At 42.2% G+C, this 19,217-nt stretch overlaps 1 protein-coding gene across 1 annotated transcript in view; it reads left to right on the forward strand.

Annotated features, from left to right (window-relative positions):
• KLC2 (kinesin light chain 2) overlaps positions 1-19,217 on the forward strand; it is a 1,052,962-nt gene that overhangs the window by 907,994 nt on the left and 125,751 nt on the right. Inside the window, exons 12-13 of the mRNA XM_044075888.1 lie at positions 14,313-14,380; positions 14,469-14,577. Coding sequence (XP_043931823.1) covers positions 14,313-14,380; positions 14,469-14,577 — 177 coding nt within the window. The remainder of the gene's footprint in view (positions 1-14,312; positions 14,381-14,468; positions 14,578-19,217) is intronic.

Below are 19,217 nucleotides of genomic sequence, written 5' to 3' on the forward strand. Positions count from 1 at the left end.
AAAGAAAACGAAATACTGCTAACTTCTGCACAAAAACCAACAAGTAAGAACAAAAAGTGCAGATAGGAAATTCCGGTGGAATCGTACCAGTTTATTCCAAGTCCAAAAGCACAAAGCCACACAATATCACAGCAACATGAACGCAAATTAATATCCACAAGTGTTTTCTTCTTGTATTAAAGACTTCATCAGATGAATGACAAATCCATTAGTGACCTAGCCAAGTACTCTCCGGTATGGGTTTGTTGTACGAGTCGACATTTAACCCAAGTTTCTCCAGAAATTCTCCATAACGCAGTGCACCAGTGTATCCTATGTCATAATGATGCCAAAGCCTGTCATATTCGGCATCTTTCATGCGAAAACAATATTTTTCAAGGACTTTTCTTAATTCGTGGTACTGTATATGACCATTGTGGTTATAATCAAAAAGTCTAAACCCATGGATGACATTTTTAAGATTCTTTGAAATGTAAACCGTCGATGGTGGACAAAGCAGTGACACCAAAAATACATAACATAGTACATGGCTACCATGGACGGTTTACATTTCAAAGAATCTTAAAAATGTCATCCGTGGGTTTAGACTTTTTGATTATAACCACAATGGTCATATACAGTACCACGAATTAAGAAAAGTCCTTGAAAAATATTGTTTTCGCATGAAAGATGCTGACTATGACAGGCTTTGGCATCATTATGACATAGGATACACTGGTGCACTGCGTTATGGAGAATTTCTGGAGACACTTGGGTTAAATGTCGACTTGTACAACAAACCCATGCCGGAGAGTACTCGGCTAGGTCACTAATGGATTTGTCATTCATCTGATGAAGTCTTTAATACAAGATGAAAACGCTTGTGGATAATTATGCTCATGTTGCTGTGATATTGTGTGGCTTTGTGCTTTTGGACTTGGAATAAACTGGTACGATTCCACCGGAATTTCCTATCTGCACTTTTTGTTCTTTACTGCTAAAAACCCTTTGCCTTCAGAGAGAGATTCTAGAGCATTAGAAAGGTGGGGGAAAAAGGTGTATACATCAGCCACTTTAACCATGAGGGCATTAAACTGTCAATTTCATATGTTAAAATACCAACAGTTCTTGCTATCTCAGCTGAAAGGCAAAATGACGCAAACAGAACAGCCAGACTTGAAAGAGTTGCAGGATTTGTTGCATGGAGCATAACAAGTGGGGAAACATACCTTGCAGTGTGGTTTTGATGCTTTAGAGGCCTCATGCAGAGCTGCTGTCACGGGGTCTGTCATACGTAGACATGCTTGGCTCAAAGAGCAAACCTTACCAGATCATGTCAAAGCAAAGTTATTAGATGCACCACTACAAAAAGATGTATTTTTCGGTGCTAAAGCTGAGGAGGTACTAAAGAAAATGGAGGAAAAAGTGAAATCTATGCAAACAGTTAAAGATTTCTTGCAGGTGCAGCCTCCACGCTTCAGCAGAAACTGGCCTTCAAAAAATTGGTCCTTTCCAGCCACGGACAGACCCCAAAGGGGCAGATACACATGCCCAAGGGGTAGAGGACAACCTCAAGGATCTTACAGAGCTAGACAGTGGCAAACACCAGCCCCCAGAGGTGGAGAAGATAGGCCACAGTCATTTAGAAAACAGATGCAGTGACTTTCCCCTATGCCTGCCAAACAAAGATATAATGGCAGCACCTTTGGGCGGAAAACTGGCCTTATTTTCAAAAAACTGGCACATTGTTACACAGGACAAATGGATTCTGGATATTATAGACAGAGGCTACAGGTTCCACTTTCACATCCTTCCAAAAATGAGAGGCATGCCAAACCTGCCATGAAATCAGTGGGCAGAGGCACAAAGGCAAATTTCCGCTCTCATGGATATGAAAGCAATTCAAGAGGTACCTGCAAAAGAACAAGGTCAAGGTTTTTATTCAAGGCTATTTCTGGTACCAAGGAAGGACAAAGATTGGAGACCCATCTTAGACCTATCTATTCTAAACACATATCTAGAGGTACCAAAATTCAAGATGCTCACATTACAGCAGCTTCTTCCCATGCTGGGCAAGGAGTCTTGGCTGGTAACGTTGGACCTCAAGGAGGCATACCTGCATGTCCCTATCAGACAAGATTGCAGAAGATACCTCAGATTTCTTGCAGGTTCAACCCATTACCAATTCTCTGCATTGCCCTTTGGCTTATCTACTGCACCCAGAGTGTTTACGAAATGCCTGGCATCAGTAATTGCCTTCTGCAGACAACAAGGAATCCAAATCTACCCATATCTGGATGACTGCCTGATCCAAGCAGACAGAAAGGACCTTCTATTGCAACATCTGGCGTTTGTAATAAAAATGTTAAACTGCCTGGGGTACACAGTGAACAAAAAGAAATCAAAACTAATACCTTCTCAACAGATAATTTTCCTGGGTGCCAGCTTAAATACAACAACCCAGATGGCCTACCTCACGCCAGACAAACAAGGGCAACTGTCTCAATACTACAACAAAATGGTAACTTTAACCAGGCTAACTGCAAGGAAAGTCCTGCAGGCTTTGGGGTCATGGCATCTTGCATCCTACTAATACCATTTGCAAAGCTGCATATGAGGAAACTACAATGGTACCTAAAAAACTTATGGTCTCAGCACAGCCACAGCTTGGAAACAATTATACCACTCATTCTATGCCTTCAAAAGGAATTTTTGTGGTGGGCTCAAGCATGCCAAAGAAACACAGGTCTTCCTTTCTGTTTACCACAAGCAACTCAAATCATCACAACAGACATCTCAGACTACGCCTGGGGAGCACACATGGCAGGTCAGTGTATTCAGGGAAAATGGTCCCAAAAAGAGATGCACCTACACATCAACCAAAAGGAGATGCTAGCCGTACAAAATGCTCTTATGACCTTCAAAGACCTACTGCATCCAGGCCAGCTATTAATAAGGACAGACAACACCACAGTCATGTGGTACATAAACAAACAGGGGGGAACGCATTCATACCCCCTGTGCAGGCAAGCCATGACCCTGTGGAACACAGCACTGGAATTACAAATTCAACTACAGGCACAATTCCTGCCAGGGAAGGAAAACACACTGGCAGACAACCTAAGCAGAAATATGACAGACCAACACGAATGGAAGTTGCATCCTCAAGTCTTCTCAAAGATAACTCAGGCATGGGACTGCCAGACATAGATCTATTTGCTACCCACAGAAATTACCAGTTGGAAAAATTCTGATCAAGGACCTATCATCCACAGGCCTGGAAAGTGGACGCACTCTCTTTCAATTGGACAACATTGACAGTCTATGCCTTCCCGCCTCTACCTCTACTGGCCAAAGACCTATTAAAAACCAGAGCAGAGAGGCCACAAATGATTCTCATTGCTCCAGACTGGCCACGGCAGCACTGGTATCCTCTCCTAAAGAGCCTGTCACACTCACCACCATGGATCCTTCCTCAAGTTCCTCTTCTGTTGTCCCAGCCACAGCTACAAGACCCTTCACAGCCAGCTCAGAACTCTAAATCTAGCTGCATGGAGAATACCGTAGTTTACCAACAAACTCTCCTCTCCAAGGAGGTACAGGATGTCATCTTGGAGGCCAGGAGACCCTCTACTAGAAAAACCTACTCCGCCAAATGGAAACGATTTTGTTCCTGGAATCAAGCAAAGGGTCAGAATCCTTGGGTAATAAATATACCTCAGATTTTACAGTACCTAACTGAGATGTTAAACAGTGGCCTCTGCTTCTCTTCCATCAAGATCCACGCTTCAGCCATTTCAGCACAATACAATATGGATCCTCCTTTATTCTCACATCCTCTATTAAGGCAGTTCCTCAGAGGGGCAAAAAATATAAAACCCCCACGGAAACCACCAGCTCTAGCTTGGGTCCTCAACTTCGTATTGGAGAAGCTGACACTGCCTCCTTTTGAGCCGGCTTCTTCAGCAGAGCTACAATACTTGTCATGGAAAACAGCCTTCCTTCTGGCTATTACCTCAGCACGCAGGGTTTCGGAGCTACAGGCCCTCATGGCTGTGCAACCATTCATCATTTTCCATCAGGACAGGGTTTCCTTACGAACCAACCCTACCTTCATGCCAAAGGCAGTATCCAGTGTGGCTTTGAATCAGTCTATTCATTTACCTACCTTTTATCCAAATCCACAGAACAAAGGAGAGAGGCTACTACATTCCTTGGACATTCACAGGCAACGTTGTTATTACTTGGACAGAACAAAGTCATTCAGAAAATCTGAGCAGCTCTTTGTGTCCTATGCTACAGGTGCTCAAGGAAAGGCTATTTCCAAACAGACTATTTCAAAATGGATAGCCCACTGCATACGCTTTTGTTATTCATTTCATGGAAAATCAGTGCCTGTATACATCAGATCCCACTCCACCAGGGCTACAGCTACCTCAGCAGCTTTCCTCAGGGGGGTCCCTACCAAGGACATTTTGGAAGCAGCTACTTGGAGTTCAGTGCACACTTTTTCCAAACACTACCACCTTCCACTATACTCTAAATTTAGAGCGGGCTTTGCCACAGCAGTCCTGCAGGGCATTCTAGCCCCTCCTAATTCCGCTTAGTACCAGCCACCCTTACTTAGCTTTGGGATTCTACCCAAGTGTGATGACTGCAGCTGTATGCACGATGAACATAGTACAGTTTTGTACCTACCATAAATGTAGATGTTCGAGTGCGCATACAGCTGCAGTCCAGGTTACCCTCCCTCCATCCCCTCTTAGGACAAGGCTTATGACAAACACCTTTAACATACAACCTATTTGGGGTATTCCTTTATGGCGTATTTGCTTGCAACTACTGTTTTCATTTATCTACTTATGTATGTTTGCATGACATCATGTTTTGCCTCCCTTTCTGGGGGCACCTGACATCTGGGGCACGAAAAACTGAAGAAAATGGCGTTGGTTGCCTCTCTTATACCCCTGCCGCACTGACGTCAGGGAAGAAGTGACGACAACTGACGCCGGACCTAGACTTTGGAATTCGGCCGACCGAGGACCCGCCTGATGGCAGGATAACCCAAGTGTGATGACTGCAGCTGTATGCGCACTCGAACATCTACATTTATGGTAGGTACAAAACTGTACTTTCCTCTTCTCCCTTGTCTCAAGAAGGAACTTCACTGGTGGATCCAGCAGTTGTCTCTGAATCCAGGGCTCCCTTTTCATCCCCCTCTTCCCTCTCAGGAGCTGTTCACAGATGCTTCAGATGAGGGATGGGGAGCAGCTTTTGGCTCCCTAAATGTGCAGGGGGGTGTTTGCCTCTTCAATAGAAAGAGCACATCAGTGTCAGAGATGAGAGCCCTCCTGCTGACGCTTCAGGCTTTTCATCCTCTTTTATTTCCAGGATTTCGCAAGGTATTTACAGACAATACCACAGTGATGTAGTATGTAAACAAATGGAGGGAAACAAGGTCTTCTTTGCTGATTGGTTCTCCTGGTGTGGGATCTTGCTGTCTAGTATCAAGTGACTCTTCAGGCAGTTTACATTCCCTCAGGTCAAAATGTTGTGGCAGACAAGCTGAGCAGGTCCTTAACTCAATCCCATGAATGGATGCTTCACAAAAATGTGTTTCTGGACAATATTCAGCAGTGGGGTACTCCTCAAATAGATCTATTTGCTTTCCCTCTGAACAGATGGCTTTCTGTATTTTGTGCCAGATTCCCAGGTCTTCTGGTTTGGAAGGTGGATGCCCTATCTTTTTCATGGAAGGAGATGTTTCTCTATGTGTTCCCTGCCCTCCCCTCATTCCAAAAATCCTGTTCAGAATTCAGCAGGATACTCCCAAAATCTCTTTGGTGACTCCATTTTGGCTGAACCAGCAATGGTTACCTCTACTTCTGCATTTAGCCAAGAGCAGTCATCACAGATTACCTCATATGGTGGCCTTCTCACAGAGCAACGATCTGTTATACATCCCCAGGTGTCCTCTCATCACCTGACACTGGAGTGATAGGATTTTCATTCCACAGACACCTTTTTTTCTGAAAACGTGCTTAAGATCCTGCAGGAGGACAGGAAACCCAATACTAGGCAATCCTATTTATCTAGATGGAAGAGGTTTTCTATTTGGTGTCTTTCTCAAACCTGGATCCACTTTCTGTGGATACTCCTTCGGGTCTCTCTTATCTGTGTTAATTGCTCAGTGCTGAGTTCGCTTATTCTTCTGTTAAAGCCCATTTATCAGCTGTCTCTGCTTATCTGCCTTTATCTCTTCATTTAGCTTCTAGATTTGAGGCTAAACAGTTCCTAAAATGTGTCCTTCATATTAGGCCTCCCAAGAAGCCTGTTTCTCCTCCCTGAGATTTTAATTTTGTTTTGGAAAAACTGACACAGGCTTCTTATAAGCCTGCAGTTTCAGCTTCCTTGCAGCATTGCTCTTGGAAGACTACTTTGTTAGCCCTTACTTCTGTCAGGCAGGTGTCTGAGCTTCAAGTCCTTATGGCTTGTCCTCCTTTTTTGTTTTTTCATAAGGACAGGGTGTCCTTGTATACTAATCCTTATTTTATGCCCAAGGTAGTGAATGAGTTGTTCCTTAATCAATCAATTGTGCACTTTTTTCTTCTCCACAATCTGCCAGTGAGAAGGTGCTGCACATGTTGGATGTGCATAGACAACAGATTAAGACTATTAGGAAATCTCATCAGCTCTGTTTCCTTTCACCCTAGCTCCTTAGGATTAGTTATATTCAAGCAATTTATTTGTTGGGTTTTTAAATTGCTATCTTTCTAGTTGCCTGCCTTTTATGTCAGTTTGACCACATATCTCCTTCCGTACCTTTCAGCTGTACAGATTTTTGCAGATTGTCCAGATTTGTCCTCATATTTTTGTCCATTTTTCATAAAATTATGGTTTTCTGGCAAATTAATTGAAAATCATTAAAGATTGAAGTTAGAAAATAATGACAGAGATTTAATTTTCAGACTTCGTATCCTTCAGAAAATTTATACAAATGCAAAACCTGTTCAATCAACTTTCTAAGTTTTTAAGAGCATTATTTAAAATTTGTCCCTATTTTTGGGCCTTTGTCCGACTTTTATTTATGGCTTTGTCCAGATTTCTTGTTCAGGACGTTGAGAGGTATGTCTCCTCCCCTCCCCCTTTCATTGGCTGTTGTGTGTAAGCACAAAATTATCATTTTGTAAAGTCACTCCTCTTCAGCTATGTAAATGTATTGGCCATCCAACTGTACTTCATAGGACCAGAATACAAATTGCCCACCTCTTTCAATCTATCTTGCTCTTTTAAAATTAGTGGCTCTCCACTTAGACAGCTAAAGCTTAAGGGTACCCCTTCTTTTATATGTAATTGCTTAGTGCACACTGCAGTGCTTAGGATATTAACCCATTTTTTCCATCTTACCTTTAAAATCTGCAACATCGATTGCAAGACCACCAATTACTACAGACTCCACATTCTGCTTCTCTGTAATCGTCTTGAAATTATTGCTTCTGTTTTCTCCTGGTGATAGAAGGAGCACAAGGACATTATTTCCTGGCGACTGCAGATCACCGGAAAGCCTAAGAACGGCTACATATGTGACAGCTTGGAATTTGTGCTTATATTCTGCTCCTGGTGAGAGAAGGAGCAGAGTGCATTGATTCCTGACTGTTTCTGTTTGGGCAGTGAGTGTCTATGCTTGATATTCCTGATTGGTCTGGTTGCTGTTCAAGGCATCTACCAGGGAAAAAGCTACAACAAGCCTACAGACCCTTACATTATCTGGGACAAGACTGTAGATCACCAAACAGGCTGTGGGCTGCTTCTCATCTTCAGTTGGTGCTGATGTTTTGGTTCTGGTGAGAGAAGAATCAAAAGAGCATTGGATCCCAGCAGAGTAAAGCTTTGAGACCAGCACTAGTAGTAGCCAGGCAGTAGCCACTCACACAACACCCCTCTTTTCATCATTGTTGACAACATATTATTTGTTTTCAGTAAGTACTGCTTGATTTTTTTCTAACCTCAGAATATCTGCCTAAATACTTCATCCTTAAATTTTCAGGGTCTACTTTGTTTCCCCTCATGTATTTGGCAGTGCCCTGTTTAGACACAAACACCTTGAGTAACATTTTTCCTGTAAAAGCACAATTGAAATTTCACCAATACCCAGTGCACACAGGACAACTAGTTTGCAGTGACAAGCACTTATTGCGAACTGGAGGCTCCTGACATTGTTTTACATTCTCATTTCAACTATCTAATAATTGAAAAAGGGTCTGTTGCCATGGATATGAACTTTCCCACTATCTCCATTACCAGCTTGGTGGATATAGGCATCCTGAGGCAATGTAGAAATTGTCTCATGTTTACTGGCAACCAGTTAATTCTCGGACAAAATGATGTGGTGTGTGAGAGATATATTTACACAATGTCACTGGAGGCAAAGCTCTCACATAAAAGTACTCCTCATGTCAATAAGGTTGTCAGTAATACACAATCTACACCCGTCACACACAATTCAAAGCAGACATTTAGACCCACATATGCTGAGGCACTTAAATGTAAGCTTCTAAACCCCAAAGACCTCCTAGACAAAGTACACATAACAAATACCCTCAGCAACCCCAAATGCACTCTTTCAAAACAACACCCACAGCAAAACATACAACCACATCTCATACATGGTGCCTCTGTTTCTAATCCCATAAGGCAAGCCACCACACACTCCAACATTATGATCATTAGAGACTCCATCGTGGGACACACTGATGTCTTCTCACTAGACTTATTAAGGAGAAAGTCACAGTCAGATGCTTACCAGATGCTAGGATCTGCCACATTACACACATACTTAGGTCACTGGACTACAAGTACCAGTATGACTCATTCATAGTTCGTGTGGGTGTAAATGACCTGACATGTATCTTCCTAGACTGTATGAAGAGAGACATCAAGGAGCTCTCGGAATGTGTGTTCCAGATTGGTATGAGCCTAGCACTGAGCAGCATTTTACCTTTTCCAAGGATGATGCCACAATATGAGCAAAAGATGATTGGCTTTAATAATTGGCTTAGTTTCTGGTGTTATTCTAAGGGGTGCAATATTTGTCAGCATGGAAGGAGATGATCAGTAGACCACTCTGCTTTGCCAGGGATCATCTGGACCTCTTCTCGCTAGGCTTTCGAATATTGGCTAAAACATTGTCTTGTCCCATTAATGCCTTTTTTAGGCAATGCCAAACTGAAAGTACTTCTAACTTAGCAAGTCAAAACCAAGAAATTCTAAATGTGTTGCTACAAATTGCTAGGAGTTTAAACAAAAACCTCCACTCCATAGAAAGCTGTCTTCACCCTAGAGAATGCTGATGTTTGTGCAGTCGCTGAGGCATAGTTTAAAGTCTTGGAGAGCACACTGACACTTTTCAGTACTTGTAAGGTGATAGTGCCTTTCACACATTTAGACTAACTACTACACTGGCATGGACTGAAGATGGAGGTGTCTCAATTTACATCAAAAATAAATGAATCTCAAAGCTGGTCAAACACGACAATGCACGGAAGTGGTATTGGATTTTGCCTATGGTGATTTGAACATGGAGTAGCTTATGTTCAAATAACCATAGGCAAAATCCAGTACCATTTCCTTGCAAAGCTATAGGTCTTCCTCTGTGATGCAGGAAACCCATGCCATGTATTTAAACTTATTGGAAACACTCACCATCCAACTCAATACCACATTCATGGGCAACTTAACACAAACTCCCTGGACCAGATTGTCAGTACACCAACCAGGGGTGTGACTATACTGGATCTGGTTCTCTCTAATATGGGAGAGTACTGCACACCTCTTAGTGTAGTGTCTTTCCTGGTAAGGTCAGACCATAAAAAGGTCTCCTTTGAAGTAAAAATCCTTGACCCCCAGCTAACCCTGGAATATTCAGGAATTAGTCTAAGGCTAACTTCCTGCTAGTAAGTGATAACCTGCAAAATGTCAAGCCCCATAAACTCTGAGACCACTGTTAGGTATGCATAACTATTCACAGAAACCCTATATAATCATGTTAATAGTTGCATAGAGGCAGCTGTACTCACCAAGAAGTACAGAACTAAAAAACAAGACACCTTGGTGGAATCAGAAACTCAGTAGGCTTTATAACAGAAGGAAGAAAATCTTGGCAACAATTAGGAGGTGCAGCACTTAACAGGGTAAAAGCACTCTCATCAAACTAAACAAGCAACTCGAATGACAAATAAAGTCTACCAAAGCCAAATTTGAGGTAAATTTGGCCTCCCAGGCCATGAACAGCCACAAGGCATTCTTTAGCTGTGTCCGCAACCTCAAATGCAATACAAGGTTGTATGCAGAGCTCATAGTAAATGGAGCCACCTATACTGAGCCAGAAGATATAGCAAACCTACTGGCTGACAAATTCAGCTCCAGCTTTACCCTTTCTACCCCTCAACCTTCCCTCAGGAAATACTATCAAATATATTTTGCTCTTCTATCACTGAGGAACAGGTCCTTAATGCTCTGTCTAAGGCCAAGAACACTGCATCAGTGGACCCAGATAATGTCCCAGGATGCCTTCTAAATAGCATGAATCATGACCTATCAGGCCCTCTGGAATTGCTGTGTAACTGTAGCCTCCAAACAGGTGTCATGCCATATGAATGGAGAAAAGCAACAGTCATCTCTCTGCACAAAGGTGGGCCATCTACAAACCCTGGAAACTCCAGACCCTTAAGTATCACTAGTCTGATAGGAAAAGTCATGGAAATGATCAGTAATGATATAGTAATCCTCCAGACACTGGTCTCAACCCAGTTTGCTTTCAAGGGCAGGTTATGCCTACTCAACCTGGTGGACTTCTTTGAGAGGGTAACCAAAGCAGTGGATGAGGGCAAGATAGCTCACACTGCCTACTTTGATCTGGCCAAGGCATTTGACACAATACCCTACTCAGCCATTGTTAACAGACTCAAGAGGTTAGGTACAAATCCATATGTTACTCTTTGGCTAGCCAGCTGGCTCACAGACAGGACCCAGGAAGCTAGAATTGGGGGGGGGGGCACCTCTACAAAGAGACCAGTCAGAAGTGAAGTCCCTCTGGGATCGGTCCTTGGACCACTCCTTTTTGGTATTTACTTGTTTTAAGTCAAGGCCAATGTCAGTGGTCTCTGGATAACTAAATATGCATGTGATTGCAAATTAGGAGCGGTCATTGAATCCTTCACCAAAGCAAATGTTCTCCAGCAAGGGCTGACACAAACAAACAGCTGGTGTCAGAGCCATGGACTAAAAGTAAGTGCCAAGAAATGCATACTAGTATCCTTCAGGAAGTCATTCACCCCTGGTAATTATCATATTGACAACACACCCCTTAGAGTTGACCCAGTAGTCAGGAACACCTGTAGACAGAAATTTATCCTTTGATCATCACATGCATACAGTAGTGAGGAAATCATTCAATATTGCGCAGCTTATAAGAAAATGTATCACATGAAGTCATTGTTCCACTGTACTCGGCATCATTGAGTACAGTGCCCCTCTTTGGTCTGTACTTAACCAGGCATATCCAGCAAATGGAACATCCACAGAGGTTTCTCACTAAAAGAATACAGGGAGTAAGTAAAATGTCTTATGTAGACTTCCTTAGCCTTATCCCTGTATTCTGTCTCCTACTGGCTGTTGAGAGGGAGATCTATGCCTGGCATACAGGGAATTATCGGACCCCACTCTGATGGACCTCTTGCATGTCCAAAAAACAAACCGCACCAGAATTATGTTCTAAAGTCTTAAACCTTGCCAGTTATATAAATAGGACTTGTTGGAGATACAGATATGTATCTCAGAGACTACCCCATCTCTGAAATAAGCTCTCCATCCATGTGAAGCAGAGTTCCTCACTAACCAAATTCAAGTGTAACTTGGACAATTGGATGGGGAACAAGAAATTCATCCCTGGTTTGGAACTTTGTCTCTACTGTACACAGACAGCCTGTAAATGGTTCATCTCCCAGGCCTTTCTTGTAAATGTTTCATTTCCGTAACACCTACTTACACTTATCATGGGTATCAACAGAACTTGTGAGAGATTTGGGATGCATGGCTAGGCTTAAACAGGCTCTTGTGGTCATTAGCCTAGTTAAACACCTATGAGCCTGTAATTCAGACTGGTCATCCAGAGAAATGCAGTTTCCATATGAGGACCAGGTATGAAACTGTTGTGTGTCTTGTTACTGAGGTACGTTTTTACTGTTTAATCCCAATTTTGCATTCTAAGCATATCTTGAGAGTGTACTTGAATACAGTTGCAGGTTTTTGTTTTCCAGAGCTGTTCTGTGCAGACAATGAAGTACTTTTTTGTGAGTAAGTCTGCAATAACAGCATGGTGTTCTTTAAGTGTAAGAGTGTTTAATAGCAAATGAGGTATAAGCATGCAATAAAATTTTGAAAGTCACATTTGTAAGTTTGACACTTTTCAGTACTTGATACCAAAGTTTAGGAACATAGGAGTATGAGACCAATACTGGAGAAGTGATTATAGGGACCATAAGAGGCCCATCTGTGTACACCTTTAAGTAGACACACTTAAAACTTCTTGTCACCCTCTACAAGTACTTAGTACTGCTAAACAGCCAAATCTAGCAGGATCAGACATGGTAACCTTGGTGTTAATTTATGTTTGATAAAGTACTACTTTGCTTGACCTGTAGTTGTAACTTATTCTGCAAGTTGGGAATTTGTTGATTTGGGAGCCTTATCCCTCAAGCAATTCTTGCTTATTTGTTGGTGTAAATTTATCTCCCTAGTTTGAGTGTTTGAAAATCCTCTGGTTTTGCTAAGAAATAGAGGGCAAATAGGACTTGGGTATTCATGGCTCAAAAAAAAAAATGACGTAAATTTCTTATTACCTATCCACTGATATAGGTTGCTCTTAAATTGGTAATATACAAACTCAGCTTCACATGAATGGGAAGCCTGTTCCATGGGAGGGGCAGTCTCTGGGACACACATCTGTCTCTTCAGCATATTCTGTTCAAGTCCCAGAAACAGTTCAGGTCCCTAGACAATGTATTTCTGGTACTGTTTGACTTAATATGTAGGAGATTCATAAGTGTGGGGTTTGTGGATGCTTGTAAGTCAGGCATAGATCACCGCTCAGCAATCTGTAGGAGACTGAATAGAGGGAAGGGCATTAAGTTGTTAACGTATCCATTTGAAGAAGAGTACCACTTATTGGGAATAGTTTTGTTTTTTTCTGAACACTACTACACTGCACTTTTTTACATTTAGCTTGAGACCATTTTCAGTACACCAGGTTTATGCATATTCCTGCCCTTTGTGGAGCAATTTTGTGTAAGTGGATAACGGTGCCCAGCCTGCAGTCATCAGCAAACTTGGTCAATCACACACCAGCAATATTGGTTTGGATCTCGGCAAAATAGATGTCAAATTGGACAGGGCTCAGCATCTATCCCTGCAGTACCCAACTAGTTACAATTTTGCATTCAGAAGGTACCAGAAACTCTGTTGGATAGCTAGTTTGCAATCTAGTGCACAATGTAGGGGTTTGCATTATTTTTGTAGTAGGAGTTGCTTAAATGTGTCAACTGTAAATATACAGACATTGACACTAAGATGTGTTAATTTTTGGACTTGCCACACCATACAAAATACCTTTTTTCTATATTTTTATTTATTGTTCTTTTTGTGCAACATCTACCTAGCTATTTTGTAACACTTGTTGGTTTGTTTCAATTATTTCATAATATGCCATTCAGTTTGATCTGTTACCCTAACAGAATTTAGATTTTCATCTAATATAAACTGTTGTGTAAAGGAGAATTGCAACAAAAAACATCAGTTTTGCAACAGAACTAATTTTCTTTGCTTCATATGCTGGAGTCCGATAATTCACTAGATTGTGTCTGCATTGTTAGTAAAGACCTTTTGGACTATATGCAATTTCTGTTTTATTTAATTGTCAAAATGTAGCCACATTCTGCTGCAGAAATCTGTGGTGGATGCATACTGTACAACGCAACTATGAGACTGTAGTATGTTTGAGCGATTTACCTATTGTTGCAGTAAAATTATTTCTAGATAACATTATAGCCTGTTTGAAGGTACAGTGAAGAAATCTTTTTCTGTGAGATTAGTCCTTTTAAATATGTTGTCTTTTCTAATCAAAATAAATTGAAGTATTGTTGTCAGTGATGTATGTCAAATACAAGAGAAGATGCCTTATAAAAACTTGTCCCCTGGGTATATCATTAAATCTTGCCACTATGTACGTTAGTGTTAGTCATCAGACTTTATACATTCTGTTATTTTCTTATATACAGGGCAAACGTAGAGACAATGCTCCATACGGAGAATATGGCAGTTGGTACAAAGCCTGCAAAGTTGACAGGTATGACTCTTATCAGTTAATGCTTGGTAGATGTGTAAATACTAGATTTTATCTTGTATCAGTGCATTATTTGCTATTTCTTTTTTAGTCCTACAGTGAATACTACCTTGAAAAGCCTGGGAGCATTGTACCGCCGGCAAGGAAAGCTAGAGGCTGCTGAAACACTGGAGGAATGTGCAACAAAAACAAGAAAGCAGGTAAAATACAAAGCAATTTCCATTCAAACATGGTTGAAATAGCACATCATTTGGACATATATGAATTTAACCACTGATATCATAAAAGTGATAGCTTTGAAAGCTTTTTATTTCATTGAATAAGAATATTGCTGTATTAAACTGATACATTTTGCTAGAGCAACAGCGCAGCTTATGTTGGCAGATTGTTCCATTCCACTTTATAGGTTTGTATTTGTGTACTGTGCTAATGAGTACTATGGCCTTTGTAAGCCTAGCATACATCCCAAATCTCTTACAAGTTCTGGTACCCTTGATAATTGTAGCAAATTGAGAAATGAAACATTTGCAAGCAGGAGCTTGGGAGATGAACTGTTTATAGGATGCCTGAGTCCTTTACAGTCATAGGTGCAAAACCAGGGATGATTTTCCTGTTTCCGATTCAGTTGTCCAAGTTGCACTTGAATTGGGTTAGGGAGGAACTCTGTTTCACATGAATGGGGGAGCCTGATCCAGAGAAGTGGTAGTCTCTGGTATACATACCTGTCTGTCCAGCAGGTCCTTTTTATGTCACAGGCAAGGTTTAAGTCTTTAGAATGGGTAATTCTGGTGCTGTTTGTTTTGTGGGTATGCAGGAGGTCCTTCATTGTGGGATTTAATAATGTCTTGTATGCCAGGCGTAGGTCTTCCCTCCACAGCCTGTAGGAGACAGAATACAAGGATAGGGCTTTGAGGCAGTCTGCATAGTACATGTTATTTATGCCCTGTATTCTTTTAGTGAGGAACCTTTGTGGTTGTTCCAGTTGTTGGATGTGCCTGGTTTAGGCACATACCAAAGAGGGCACTGTACTCCGTGATAGGTTGGATGAGGACTTCCAGGATGGCTACACACTGAGTAGCAGTGTAATTCTATCCCTCCCAGTGTGAAAACAGAAATTTAGCAGAGAAGACCAGTGGACTTGTATTTCGAGGTATAATTCAGTAACTGGCTAGTAAGTGCACTGCCTGGATGCCAGGAAAAAGTAAACACAGAGGACCTGAAAGAAAATCAGCTATGTAAGATTAGGAAAAAAAAACACTGACTGTAAAGAGTACTGTAGCTGTTCAGTAAAAAGCAGTGAAAGCTCCAGACATGATGTGCAGTAACCTAGAGGAAAATATAAGATAACTGCACACAGACCTGATTAAAATAAACAGAACACTAATGGAGTGTGTGATGCCTGTGCACTGGGCCAGTAATCAAGGAGGCTCAATCCTTGCCACTAACACCAGTGAGGGATGTGCACATTAGGAGGATGACAAATACACACACAGTAAAGTACGATTTCCCTTAAGAGCACACAGACATCACAGTCAGTATGGGACTGGTTTCTTCCTTTCTCTCCAGATCCCCAGTAAGACTCCCCACTGGCACAGCTAAAGAGTAGAGTCCTTAGCCAGGGTTCCAAGCCAAGTCCTCCCAGCACTCTCTCTGTCCAACCAGTGCTTCGTGTCCCTGCCCAAGTAGCTGACACACACACAAACACACATTGAGATTTGATTTATACACAAACACACACCTGGGGAAGGCTGATGGAGGTATACTAGCTATGCCCCATTCTGCCCAGACCATAAGGTAGTTATCACTGCCACCAGAACCCCTACTTATCAGCTACTGTAAGGCCCTTCCCAAAGGGTGACCAAATCCACTGTGTAATGTTACTGTTATCCAAATGGTAAGTGTGGCCAAACTTTTAAGGCTATTCTAGAGTGGCCTATACAGTATCACCAAATATATGCAAATACTCTAAGATCTTAAGTATATGTAAGCAAACCAGGTACAATTAAAAGGTTTAAATGTATTTAATAATAAATAATAAAAGCACAAAACAATACTCATTAACTCAGCACAGTGACAATAGAGTTTACAAGAAATACTTTTAAATAATGTAGTAGGACAGTCTCACATAAATATAGAAAACATGTACACTGATATTGCTGTATTTCTATCTATCTCTTAGAAAAACTATGTTTTAAATAACTTACTTACAGAGCAAGCCAAAGTGCTGGTGAGTAACAGGTCCAGAACAAAGTACAAAATGCACTCTTTCTGTCTGAGATAGTTCTTAAGTTAATAATACACATTACTGCTGGTTTGCTAGATGACATCACTATTTGACACTTGCATATAATTCCCAGTCTAAACAGATACCAACAGAATGTAACATGCTTCTATGAAAAATACTTATCTCTTAGAAGCTGACAATTCTCTTAGAAGCTTGCCAGAAACTGGAAGTCGTAACACAATTACCTTGGAAACCTGTAATTACCTCGTTTCAAACAATAGAAAGAATTTCCAGCTGCAGATATTCTGTTTTCTAATTCTGGTAAACACAGTAGTAAAAATTCTTTATTTTCTCAGAGTTTGCAAGTTAACTCTGTATATTTACTATGAAACCATACACTTGCATTGGCATATAATTTATACACATTTCTTCTCTTTTCCAGCAGGGTGCACTGTGGCTACAATCTTGAAGCTTAGTACAGAACATATAGTTTTCTTACATTTTTAGGCAAGCATACAAATCGTATTTTTCTTCTTTTTCCTGGTTAGGGACCGCCACAGCGGATCACCTGTCCACTCATGATTGGCAGTAGAGATTTTACGGTGTCAAGTTGCCCAGTTTAGAGTGTCCAATCCACCTGCAGCATGTCTTTGGGATGTGGGAGGAAACCGGAGCACCCGGAGGAAACCCACGCGACCACAGGGAGGATGTGCAGACTCCACACAGAAGGTACCCCAGTCGAGGATCGAACTGGAGAACCTCTTGCTGTGAGGCGACAACGCTGACCACTGCACCACCATGGTCGCCCAAGCATACAAATCATATTACTATTCATAAATGACATAGAATTATTTACAAAATTCTATCTAGCTGGACTGACAGTGTCACATTTCTCCCCCAAGAACTCAAGCCAGTTTTTCAAGTGTCTCTTGAGAAACGTTGCTTGAGAGGGTTGAGCCTATCTGGGAATACCTTACCCCATTCCCTGTCTTGAGATTCCAGCTGCCTTGGCAGTGCTGACCCCAGTACCGTGGTGCACTCTCCCATCATATGCCTGCAACCCTAAGCTCCACCACAGTAATTTGGGATTTTCCTGGATGGCTCCCTGTATCCATAGATCCCCCTCAGACTCCTCCTGCCTTGTACTGCAAATACTCAGCACAAGGGCCTCCCTATCATGGTAAGATTTCAAAATGTTAACATGGTACAATTTGTGCCCCTGCCTAGCAGTTCTACCATAGAATTCACATTACTGACCTTCCTTACCACCTTGTAGGGTCCCGCCCAAACTGTCTGCAAATTGTTGTGTCTGACAGGAACAAGAACCATTACCTGCTGCCTTACAGCGTACTCTCTAGCTCAAGCATTCCTGTCATACCAGACCTTTTTCTGCTGTTTGGCTTCTGTCAGGTTCTCCTAGGCCAAGCCTATGAGTTCCCGGAGCCTTGTCCTGAGGTTTAGGATATATGCTACAACAGACTCCTTGTGGGATTCACACTCCCCCTCCCACTCATCTCGAATTAAATCTAGAGGCCCTCTCACCCTTTGCCCATACAGCAACTCAAAGGGTGAAAACCTTGTGGATTCCTGGGGAACCTCTCTGTAAGCAAACAACAGATGGGGCAAATATTTGTCCCACTCCCTCTTAAACTGGTCTGCAAATGCCCGTAGCATGAACTTGAGTGTAGAGTTTAACCTCTCAACAAGGCCATTAATCTGGGAATGGTAAGAGGTGGTCTTTAGGTGCTTCACCCTACAGTACTTCCACAGACAAGCCAGCAGGTCTGACATGAAATTGGCACCTCTGTCAGTCAGTATTTCTTTTGGGAAGCCTACCCTGCTGAAAATCTCTAACAAAGCATTTGCCACCTTTTCTGCCTCAATGGAGGACAAAGCCGCTGCCTCAGGGCATCTTGTAGCATAATCTACTACCACTAGGATATACTTATTCCCTGTGGAACTTGGGGTACTCAGAGGCCCCACAATATCCATAGCTACCCTCTGAAATGGCTCCTCAATCACAGGCAAAGTCATCAAAGGAGCTCTCACTTTGTCTCCTGCCTTGCCCATCTTTTGGCACTGCTCACAGGTTCTGCAGTACCCTGTTACATCTCTAGAAATTCCAGGCCAATAGACGTTCTGCATAATACGTCTCTTTGTATGTTTTATGCCCATATGACCTGCAAAGGGAATATCATGGACTATGGCTAGAAGTGCCAGATGGCAGGCTCTAGGCACTTACCAGCTACTGTATCCTCTCACCTTCTAGCCCTCCCTCAGGAGTCCACTCTCTATACAGTAACCCTTTGTCCCAGTGTGCAGATTTCCCCCTCCCCTTTGAGAATCAGGTGCCTCACTGACTATCTGCCTCAGGCCTTGTAATGTAGGGTCTGAGAGCTGAGCCTGTCTCAACTCTCTCTTTGTAACCCTTCCCAGCTCCCCTTCCACATGAAGTCTGGTATCCTCTGACAGAGGTGCCTCACTGTCAGCCTGGGTACTACTACTCACCTCTACCCTTGCAGTCACTCTGTCCAAGGGAACATCAGTACGCACAAGCAGTTGTGGCTCACCTTTAGTCTCACTGCTACAGGGTAGGTCCCTCCCTGAAGTAACCAC

The sequence above is a fragment of the Protopterus annectens genome, chromosome 6.part1, assembly GCF_019279795.1.
Source record: "Protopterus annectens isolate FY-2018-M chromosome 6.part1, PAN1.0, whole genome shotgun sequence".
In the NCBI taxonomy this organism is placed as follows: Eukaryota; Metazoa; Chordata; order Ceratodontiformes; family Protopteridae; genus Protopterus; species Protopterus annectens.